The sequence below is a fragment of the Apium graveolens genome, chromosome 10 (assembly GCF_009905375.1).
Source record: "Apium graveolens cultivar Ventura chromosome 10, ASM990537v1, whole genome shotgun sequence".
Classification (NCBI taxonomy): domain Eukaryota; kingdom Viridiplantae; phylum Streptophyta; class Magnoliopsida; order Apiales; family Apiaceae; genus Apium; species Apium graveolens.
Window position 1 is genome coordinate 220063460 of NC_133656.1, and position 12040 is coordinate 220075499.

At 34.3% G+C, this 12040-nt stretch overlaps 1 protein-coding gene across 1 annotated transcript; it reads left to right on the top strand.

Moving 5' to 3' along the window:
• Positions 1-6180: 6180 nt before the first annotated feature.
• On the top strand, positions 6181-9584 carry LOC141689892 (tubulin beta-4 chain). Its single transcript, XM_074494398.1, has 4 exons — positions 6181-6337; positions 7292-7690; positions 8120-8389; positions 8589-9584. The coding sequence occupies exons 2-4, from the start codon at positions 7297-7299 to the stop codon at positions 9269-9271; spliced, it is 1347 nt and encodes a 448-aa protein (XP_074350499.1). The 5' UTR covers positions 6181-6337; positions 7292-7296; the 3' UTR covers positions 9272-9584.
• Positions 9585-12040: the final 2456 nt, after the last annotated feature.

Here is a 12040-nt window from a genome sequence, read left to right on the forward strand (position 1 = left end):
AAGAGATATTTTCTGTACGTTGGACATCTTTCTTTCTCTTCTATCTAACGTACACATGAACGTTGGAAACCATCCCAACGATCTTAAACGGTAGAATTGGATTCTAGCCGTTGTAAGTTGTTGAGAATGTTTCAAACGTTAATGTGTGGTTATATATGTGGTTTCTTGCAGTTTTATGACTGACGAATTTGCAAGCAAGAACACATACAACTCCTGATCGTTATTGTTTTCAATATACTCTCAAGCTCTAAATATATACGCGTATTTTATTGAAGAGAGTTTATAGTTTGAGTTGTAAACTTTATCATTGATTTGTATTGTTCAAATTGTATTGATTAGTTGCTGGATAAGTTGGCTAGGGAAACAAGGGTTTAGTGGTACTTGCTAGAGGAGTTTGTACTACGGGGTAGTATAGTACTTAGAGAGCAGGTTCTTAAACAGGGTTTCAGCAAGCCATTATCAGCAGCTGGGATAAAGGGAGATATATTGTTGTATCTTGTAGTTGTAACCTTTATTGATCAATAATATATTCTCTTACCAAGTTGGTAAGGGACCAGGACGTAGACCATAGGGGCTTAGGGGTCGAACCTGGCTAAAATTCTTCTGTGTTCTATTTACTTTCCTGCACATTATTTCTGCATTGTATTTAGTCATCTCAGCTTACTATCATTGTCAGATTATAGTTCAGTTGATAAAATCTCAGTAAGCTATTATCGGGTAAAATTTAAAAGTAATCCTAGTTAGCCATAATCACCTATTCACCCCCCCCCCCTCTATGTGTAATTTCATATCTTTTGCTCAAAATTCTTTTTCGAAGGAATAGGTCGTTAAAAGTTAACCTTTAAATAAGATGATTTATTCATCACTTTTAACTCAATTGATCTTTGGGAGTTGTCGGAGTTTTGAATTTAAAATCATTTTCAAATCCCTATCTGTAGTAGGGTGACACATATATTACTCACTTGTTCTGTATTGAACGAGGAAGCAAAACTCTTATGCTTCTAGACTAAGTTCCCTAAGGTTTTGATATGTTTCAAATGATTAATCTCTTTCAAGAGTTTTGAATAATTTAGAAAGTATCTTTGGGAACTATGTCTATTTTAAATAAGTTTTTAGAAGTCCGAAGATATTAAATATCTAAGGTCTCATAATAATTTAAGAGGGATTCAATGAATTGATAAAATCTTATAAATAAAACATCTCTGTATAAGGTTCAATGAATTGATAAAAACCTTATATATAAAATATCTTTGAATATGGTTCAATGAATTGATAAAATCTTAAGTACAAAGTATTTCTAATTAAGGTTCAATGAATTAATAAAAAAACCTTAAATACAAAATATTTCTGAATAAGGTCCAACGAATGGAGACACCTTAATCAAATAATCAAAACATGATTTGGTATCCTATAATTGCTCTTTGAATAGTTAAATCTTTATTAAATAACGTGAAATGATTTATAAACTATTCAGTATATTTTTAAATACTTTCTGGATATTTAATAATCCATTAAGTATCGCTTTATAAAATAATCAATCAAGTAAGGGTGTCTCTTAAATGAATAAACCAATATTTCTCGAAGTTTAAGTCAAAATCTCAATCGTTCGCTTGATATATATATATATTACGCGAACGTACTCTGTGTATCGAAATAGAAATCTTTCGCGTTCGGCTCTCTCCGGAATTAAATCTTTATTAAAATATCTCCGACTCCCATTATCATATATTATATTTGAAATACGTTTCAATTTCTCATACTCGTGTAAAACGAAATTTGTTTTCGTAAACAATCGCATAATTCGTATGCATTGATATCATAGACAAGCATATATATTTGAACTGTAAATCATGGCATCAATATCACAACAGTATATATATAGCATGGATAGTATGAGATAGGGTTTCGAAAACTTGCCTCGAGTAATCGAAGTGGTATGGTCTCTGGTGTTTGGTTGGCGATTTATAAACAAGAACCAACGGTCTAAGTTAGTACGCGATTAACGTCTCGCTTTTATTAAGCAACTTTCGCAACTACTCAAGTATAACGAATCTCCGATCGTCACATTCTCAACACTTATATTCTCACTTTATAATATGGTCGAGTTTTGAAATCGATCGTTCGCTTTAGAAATTCCATTTCGAGTTTTAAGCTCGAACGTGAGAAAACGCGCGTCAAAACTAGGTTTTTATGCGTTTCTCAATTGTGCTCGCTTTACCAAAACATTTTTATAAAATCGAAAAATTAATATTTTCTCAAAATTCTTTTTGGACAGTCTTCTCTACTATCATATCCATTTTTCATAATTTTCCAGAATCTCGAAATTATTTGAAGTCCTTCAAAATCACCATGCAAGTGGACTTAAGTGCAGTTGGCTAATCGCAAAAATGTTTTACACTAAAATGACCATAACTCCTAAACCGTAAATATTCTCATGATGATCTACACATGTATAGAAACTAAAAAACAAGATCTATCTATTCATGGCCAGTGGTTTTCAAATGTTAACCATTTTCATGGCCGAATGTCCTGCAGAAAACAGATCAAGTGCAAGAATGCCCAAACTCAATTTCTACTACTTGATCTTAACACAATCACTACCTATAACCATCATAAACACAAGTACTTCTTAAAATCCACCCACATACACCTTATATGCTCTATCTAGTACCAAATACATGGATTACAACTCAACATCTCAAGCCTTTAGCAAGAACATAATCAATACAAACTCAAATAAACACAATCCTTTGGATCTTAACACTACAACAAATATAACTCTTAAATCCAACCATAAAACCTTAAAGGGTTGAAAGTTATACCTTCTTGGACACTAGGAAGGTTAGTGCTAGGATTATTGAGGCTTGGTTTGCTTAGAAAATACTTAGAAGGGCTAGATCCTTAAGAAACAAAACCAAGAAACAAGTTAGAATTTCGGAGTTACCTTTCAGCACCTCATTCAAACATTTTCATAAAATTGAAAAAATATAATTTGAGGCTGAAATTTGGTACTAAGCTTACCCATGATATAGAGAAGCTATGGTAAAAATTTCATGATATTTGAATGAGTATATTTTGAGTTATGAATTTTTCTTTCTCCCTTGCTCTGAAAACCCGAACTGCTGAAATGAAAAATGGGAGAGCTTTAAGTGAGGGAAAAGGGGTTGTTTTCTTTTGTGGCTAAAGTGTGGGAGTGTATAATGAATATATGGGATGTATGCAGCAGATTTGACAATAATTTGGCAAAGTTATGGGTTGGTTTGATTGTGTGGTGAAGTGAGAAAAGGGAGAAATATGGCTTGTGTACTTGTTTATCTCCCATCACTATTCAACACTATTCCACTAACTATTCTAGTTAACTTCTAATCATCTAGTTACACTCCTAACTACTAGTTAGGACTTGGTTATGCATGGCCAACTTGCATGGGATTTAATTTCTTATTCATTTATTTATCGTAAACGCAATCGTCGTTCCATTCCGATAGTTTCCACGTAAAACGACTTGTTTCGTAGCGATTTCTTTTATCGCTTACAATCCTATAACCAATTCCATTCCTTCTCTTGATCATAGAAACACCTTGATATATTATTTATTTCACGTAGTATTCCCGGTTCTACGCCATTCTTTACGGATACGAAAACACGTAGTATAATCGTGAATCTTCGAATTCCGTCGGCTTTTACATTCACTTATTTTCCTCGATAAACAAGAATATGATCTCGGATTCTCAAAATTCCACTATTCATTTTATGATGATCCCCATACGTATTACTTAATCATCTCAAGTTACTATTCACAGAAGTTTTAAAATATTACAAAAAAATCAGGATTCTTACATATGTGTTCTTTCCTGGGGAGCTTTGTTATACATGGCAGAGATGTCATGGTCCACCTTAGTGAGATTCAACATTTCTCGTTGGGCTTCTTCTTGTTGAAGTGATGTTGAGGCTGTTTCCACTGATGGTAATGGGACCAATAAGAGCAGCTGACTCCTTTGAGCGTTGTAAATTTCATCTAAACCATTCAAAAATTGAAACAACCTAGATTCTTCTTCATAAACAGTTATGGTATGAAGGAGTTTCTGCACTTCCTCTGTGGGATTAGATACTGTAGGTAGAGTGTTTAAAGCTTCAAGTTCTTCCCAAACACTCTTCATCGCAATATAATAATCATTGATTGACATATTATTCTGCTTAATTTCATACAGATCTTTGTTCAATTTGTACTTTCTAGAGCCATTAGTTAGTGAAAATCGTTTTTCTAGATTTGACCATATATCTTTAGCAGTAGATAAAAATATAATAGATCGCTTTATGGTGGGAGATACATTACCAATGGGTCACGCAATCACAATGTTGTTGGTGTTCTCTTAGAGCTCTGCTAGGTTTTCATCATCTGTTGGCTTGGTGACAGTTCCAGTACAAAATCCAAGCTTTCGTTTTGCTGATAAGCTAATTTCCAAATTTTCCATGGATCTTTTCCATGCTTTAAAGTCTGATGACCCTTGAAGTTTATCGATTTGGATGGAGCTTGGTCCATCTGACGGGTGTAGAAACATAGGGCTGACCATGTCTTGAAAGGTAAATATACCTGCTGTCATTTTAAATGGTAATCTTTAAAGATTGAGGGGTTTTTGGTTTTGAAGATTCAGGGTTTTGAAAAAGTAGATCCGAGAAACTATTTGAAGATGTTGTCAATCTTTTGTAGGTTGACCGATGATGCTGGAGATGTGAAATAAGAATTAGATGTGCAGCAAATCAAATATGCATTTAGTGTTGCTCTAATACCATGATAACTTCATCAAGAAGATAGATGATAACTAAATGATTATCATTAGATGCAAATAGAATGAGCACATAAAAATACTGCAGTAGCTAGTAGAGGACAAAAGGTTATAACAAACTGTTTGGACACCTTGACACATTGGTGCTAGAGGATAAATATGACAAATCAGAAAATAGGAAAAACAGGATATTGGAAATATTTCTTGCTAGTCTTAATCCTCTTTGACTAATTTAATTGACCCTATTTATCAATTAGCGATAAATCGTTAGTTATAATAAACTGAGTTAATTGTTTTAAGTAAGTGATTGAGTAAATTATTTTTATTAGATGATTGAATTTATTTGTACCTATTTCGAACAAAAATGTTTAATACATAAATATTTAATAATTTTTATATAAATTAGTTGAAAAAGCAACTTATATCAATAAAAATTCTTCAAGTAGTTTTTTTATAATTTATTTTTTGTAATCAAGTCGCTATTTTAAAAAATTAATTTCCAAACACCAATATTAAATATTTCATTTAGTAAAACTCTAATTTAATTTAAAAATCTTACGAGCAATCAATGCCTTTTTTTCACTACTTTACATAGGAGGCAGGTCCGGTTGTTACATGTGACAATCCCAGCTAACGTGCACGTGGCATGACTCACATTTTCCGTTCCAAGGGCCAATGGTTGATTTAATTAATCTTGCCGTATTTTGCATATTTGCATGCAGTGTTATAGATTTCGGAAATTAAAATTATTCGGTTGAGATACCGATTTATGATTTATCGGACGATTTTTAAGAAATCGGATGATTAATCGGTGATTTATCGGAAATCAGTCAAATCAGACAAATATTTTTGACCGATTTTTGAGCGATTTATCGACGATTTTTGAAAAATCGACCGATTTCTATAACAGAGTTTGCATGCAGTAAAAATCGTAAACAAACAAATAACTCATCAATAATTGGTTTTAAGAATCTTTCTTCACCAAGATTAATTGTAAGCTAATTTGTTAGACTTCGCTATTGAATGAGAAGATTTAACCCTGAAAAAGATTAAATTTAATAAATTACCGAATTGAGTAAATAATTAAGAAATAAATAGGGAATATATTTCTTAGATATACATTGTATTTAAATAATTTACCTGAAGTCCTGAACACAGACCATACATTTCCCCCAATTTCTTAAAAATCTCCATATTTAACAAATTAATATATTTTGGATAACATGACAAATTAATATATTTTGGATATCATGACGCTTTCACGCTCACGCATGTGTCAAACCAATACCAGTGATTTCAGGACACGTCTTAGCCATTTCGAATAATTCGCACTTTTCGAAATTTAAAATCCTAATGATCAGCCTAATTTGCGCCTTACATTTTAGTTATCGAACGGTATCGATCAATCTGTAGTTAAACTAAAAAATATCAGGCCTTAGATCTTCCCTCTCCCAGATATAAAAACCGTTTCTTAGGGTTGCCACTCTCTTCATACTCCCACTCTCCACTCATTCCATCTCCCTGATAATTTCTCTCTCAGTCAGCACTTACAGGTCTCTCTCTCTCTCTCTCTCTCTCTCTCTCTCTCTCTCTCTCTCTCGCTCTCTCGCTCTCTCGCTCTCGCTCTCTCGCTCTCTCGCTCTCGCTCTCGCTCGCTCGCTCGCTCGCTCTCTCTCTCTTTTTTTTTAATATGATTGAACGCATTGGTTACTTTTGATCGAGCTCTGTCTGTATTAGTGTCTCTAAGATATTCATTTTCTGATGATAAATGATGATTTGTGTATATCATTTCGCTAGTTGACTCTCAATTGTACTGCGTTTTGACAAGTTTGTGATATGCATATGATTTTTAGTTCGGAATGATAGATCTTTATAAATTTAATTCTGTTTTTGATTTTAAGCTGTTTAAAATTGTAGATTTTTTATGATAATTGTGTAATAGGCTTGAAGTTTTTTGATCTGTGATTCTGTTGTAGTTTAGTGTTGCATTGGCAGATCTGTCTGTTAAATACAGTGATCTCTTCAGTTTATTATTTATTTAGCAAAAAAAATAAATAAATAAAAAATACAGTGATCTGAGTTTATGACATGGCTAGATCTGTCAATCTCTGAGATTTTGCGTATATTTGTAAATATGATGATTTATGTATTTGATTTGGTTTTCGTTGAAGTTTATTTGTTTCCAGAGAAGCTAGATCTGATTTTACTAATTGTTACATACTTAATTTGTTACTTGAATTTGTATCTGAGATTTTTCAACACGAAAAACCTACATTATAATAGAATTACTTTTTAAAACCATAACTCTATAGTTATCTGAACTTAAACATCACAGACTCTTCTTAATTAATACACTTGATTAGAAGTAATGTATATAATCTCCAACACTGTCTTTTGATAATTTTTATCAAACATCTTTTCAACATGAGAAATTAAAATCTAGTTGAATTTTAGATTTTGATGACCTAGTTATAGCTGTATAAATTAATGTATTACCCCCTTTTCAGGAAAGATGAGGGAAATTCTACATGTTCAGGGTGGTCAGTGTGGTAACCAGATTGGATCGAAGTTCTGGGAGGTTGTGTGTGAGGAACATGGAATTGATCCAACTGGAAAGTATGTCGGGACGTCAGATTTGCAACTGGAACGCGTGAATGTGTACTACAATGAAGCTTCTTGCGGAAGGTTTGTTCCACGAGCTGTTCTCATGGATCTGGAGCCCGGCACTATGGACAGTGTTAGAACTGGTCCCTATGGGCAGATCTTCCGCCCTGACAACTTTGTATTCGGCCAGTCCGGTGCTGGTAATAATTGGGCCAAAGGACATTACACTGAGGGTGCAGAACTTATCGATTCAGTTCTAGATGTTGTGAGAAAGGAAGCTGAGAACTGTGACTGCCTGCAAGGTAATTGCTTGGTCTAACAATTCTAAAAAAGTTTTGTATATAATTTCTAGGTAGAGTATTCTATGATAATTAATTCCTATAGTTTGATGGAAGAGTGATGTAAATATTACCGTGTGCTATATAATTAATATTTGACTGTATGTCTGTATGATATATTGGGGAACTAAATGACCGCACTATGAAGTTGTAAAATAAGCTTGTTTTTTTTGTTACAATCTGGTTCAGAAAATAGTTATGTAATCTTATAATGCATACATCATTTTCCAAGTTTTGCTGGTGTAGAATTCTCAAGACAATAACTGTTGAGCTTTGCTGTCCATGTTGTTCTAATCTATTTCTTATTGGTGGAAATTGTTTCGAATTTTCTGGGTATGTTTGATGTTTTTCATCGCTTGTTATTCTATAATTCCTCCTTTTTGTTTTTGGTAGGATTTCAAGTCTGCCATTCTCTTGGCGGGGGAACTGGTTCTGGGATGGGTACCTTGTTGATTTCAAAAATCAGAGAAGAATACCCTGACAGGATGATGCTCACATTCTCTGTATTTCCATCACCAAAGGTTTCTGATACTGTGGTAGAACCTTACAATGCCACCCTCTCTGTTCATCAGTTGGTAGAGAATGCAGATGAATGCATGGTTCTGGATAACGAAGCTCTGTATGATATCTGTTTCAGGACTTTAAAGCTTACAACTCCTAGCTGTAAGTACAATACCTTTATATTTTTTTTTGTCGCGTGGTATTTTTTTTATTTTTTGTTGTCATAGGAAGATTTTTATTGTCATAGAATAACATAATTATAAAAAAATTTAATTAGGTTTTAGAATGGTGTTGCATGTTTAATTTTGTTCGATTTTGCATGTTTACTTTAATTTTACTCAGACCGCACTTGCTGTAACAGTTGGTGATCTTAACCACTTGATATCTGCAACAATGAGTGGAGTCACCTGCTGCCTTCGGTTCCCTGGTCAACTTAATTCCGATCTCCGCAAGCTGGCTGTTAACTTGATTCCATTCCCTCGTCTACATTTCTTTATGGTGGGGTTTGCTCCTCTGACTTCACGTGGTTCTCAGCAGTACCGTACCCTTACTGTTCCTGAGCTGACCCAACAAATGTGGGACTCAAAGAATATGATGTGTGCTGCTGACCCGCGACACGGCCGTTACCTTACTGCTTCTGCGATGTTTCGGGGTAAAATGAGTACCAAGGAAGTGGATGAGCAGATGATCAATGTTCAAAATAAGAACTCCTCCTACTTTGTGGAATGGATTCCCAACAATGTGAAATCAAGTGTCTGCGACATTCCTCCCAGGGGCCTTTCAATGGCATCGACTTTCATTGGCAACTCTACCTCTATACAGGAAATGTTCAGAAGAGTGAGTGAGCAATTTACTGCTATGTTTAGGAGGAAGGCTTTCTTGCACTGGTACACTGGTGAAGGTATGGATGAAATGGAGTTCACTGAAGCAGAAAGTAATATGAATGACTTGGTCTCAGAATACCAGCAATATCAAGATGCGACTGCTGACGAGGAGGATGAATACGAGTACGAAGAGGAAGAAGGTGCAGATCAAATGGCATAATCCTATGATTCAACTTCGTCTATCACGTGTGCTTATACGGTCTTTTCAATTGGTTGAGTCTGATATAGACTAAAAATTTGAGTACTTGTTATGTTGTTCTGCTCTCCATGTATCAGGGTAATAATGATGGTAGATATCTCAAGGGGACAGAGTTTAGTGATGTTGTTTTGATATCCAATTCTAGTTCGGTAATGGACCTATGAATTCCTGGTTGTGCTATGATTTTATGACGGCAACAATATTCTTGGTTGTAAATCCGTGCTTGTACCTTCTTATTCTGGTGGTGCTATCGTTTTCTGGTTGTTTTAAGTAATGCATTGCAACGTCTCTAATTTCCAGAATAATGAAACATAACACTTACTCTGTTATGTTTTAGAGCTTTGACAGGCACCCTCTTTGACATGCCCTGTTTCTTGGTCAATCTATTAACTATTTAAAGAACCATTCAATCGAAAAATTTAAAGCTTCAAGTGACCAAATAAAAGCACATATTAGTTGAAAATAGATTTTGTCGAGGCACGAACGGCCTTTGGATGGTTTTTTAAAACTCTAACCTTGTTTTCTCAAGTTGCTTCTGCAGATCTCGCATCCCAATATGAAAGGTTGGAATGGTTTTAATATTAATGTTTGTTTCTTCGTAAATACTCTCTCTATGCCAAATTAGTTGTACAATTTGAATTTTGCACGTAATTAAGGCGTCTTGATCGCATAATATTGTTAATTATTTTTCAATTTTTTTTGTAAATATTAAGATTTAAATTTTTATTCACAATTTTGTTTAAAAATAATCAAATGAGTTATACGGTCAAAATACCTTAAAATACGCGTAAAAGTCAATATTAACAAATACGTGTAAAAGTCAATATTAAGAATTAATTTGAGACGAAGGGAGTACTAATAACTTCACAACATGGTTAACAAGAGAGAACGTGATTAGCAAAAGAGAAAACCAAGTCAGCCTACAAATTAAAACCAGAAATATAATGCTGCAATTTATAACAACCTAAGCACACCCTTTACAAATCTTTATTGATTTATCATAAGCAACCACAAATGACGGCGGAGGTGACGGTAGTCCCGCCTCCTGTCTCTTCGTCAACAACTGAAGGATTCACGAAATCTGGTACGGCGCCTTCTAAGTCACCTTTCTCTTAAAAGACTTTACCACAAACACATGTTTTCAAATAGCCTATTCAAAAATAACATGTTTCAATGAGCAAAACAGGACAAGTGTAGCTTCTGTATTTTAAAGTAAACAATCAAAAGAAAAAAATATGATAAATAACAGAAAGGAAATAATTGTCCAAAATTGCTGAAATCGCTTCAAACTGACTTCAGTTTTAAGATCGATCAAGTTCGAAGACAAAAGGCCTATGGTCAAATGATAAGACGTCCGTACTTAACTAGTGTCCCCTAAACATTTCATATATCCGTTGAAGCATGCTTTCAAGGAACAGTAACTGCCTTCCAATTTAGTAGCCGGGGAAAGCCCGGAATTTTCAATAATCATTAGTATATAATTTGCACTTAACCCTACCCTAAATCAGATGGCAATAACTTCAAAGAGTAGAAAGAGGCATTTAAATTTAAACCTTAAAACTTTTTCGAGTCAAAGACATCAATTTAAGCCTCTGCAATGAATCCTAATAGAAAAAGAATAATAAAGAAAAAAGAACCCCCAAACAAGACTACTCAGTCCTGCAAAAAAAAACAATTTATAAAAATGAAAAACGAGCCAAAACTAAATATCAGCATATGCCATAGAGAGACAATATGTACACACTGAAAAACCTCCACAGGAGGATCTATCATTTTTGGTTGCTTATGATAAATCAAAACTTTTCCACAACATATTTTCAAATAGCAATAATGATAAACTATTTCTGAGAGTTGTCTTACACAGACAGTCCTTTACCATACGTTTCCATAGCCTGCATAAATAAATTGAGAACAAACCGATAGGCCTATCCAGAAAGAACACATTTCAAGGAGAAAAACCAGACAAAAGTAGCTACTGCATTTTAAACTAAACAATCGAAAAAAAATGATAATTAACAAAAAAGAAATAATTGTCCAAATTTACTGAAAAAAGCTTCAAATTGAGTTCAATATCAAGAGCAATCGAGCTCAAAGAGAGAAGCTCTATGATCTGTGAATCACGGGGTGCGAGTGCGTTAGTGCGCGGTGCATGGATACGGGAATTCGTCAAATTCTAAAAATGGGGATTCGGGTGCGGGTGTCGGAGATGGATAGATTAGCAGTAGCAAAATCGTCTTTTAAAATTAGTGTAAAATTACAATTACTACCCCTCCCGCACCCCCACGTATCGGATCGATGAAATGCGCAGATATGCCAGGTGGCGCACCCCGTATGCACCGCGGCGCGTATCGAGTGCGCGACTCACCACCAAAGTGGAGTATCCTGCCTTCCAGTCTATGATCAAATGAAAATATGTCTGTACTCAACAAGTGTCGTGACAACATTTCATATATCCGTTGAAGCATGTTTTCGACAAACATTAACTGACTTTCCAATTTAGTAGCTGGGAAGGCCATCATATTCAGTAATCATTAGTAAATAATTTGCACCTAACTAAACCAGATGGTAAAACCCCAAAGAGTAGAAATAGGCATTAAATTTAAACCTTCAGAATTTCCAGAGTCAAAGAAATCATCTAAATAAGTAAAAGATAGATTGACTAAAACTGATGAAAACCTTCTCTCCATCTATGTGAGAGTTTTTGTCTCTTCGTTCAATCTCTTATTTCTG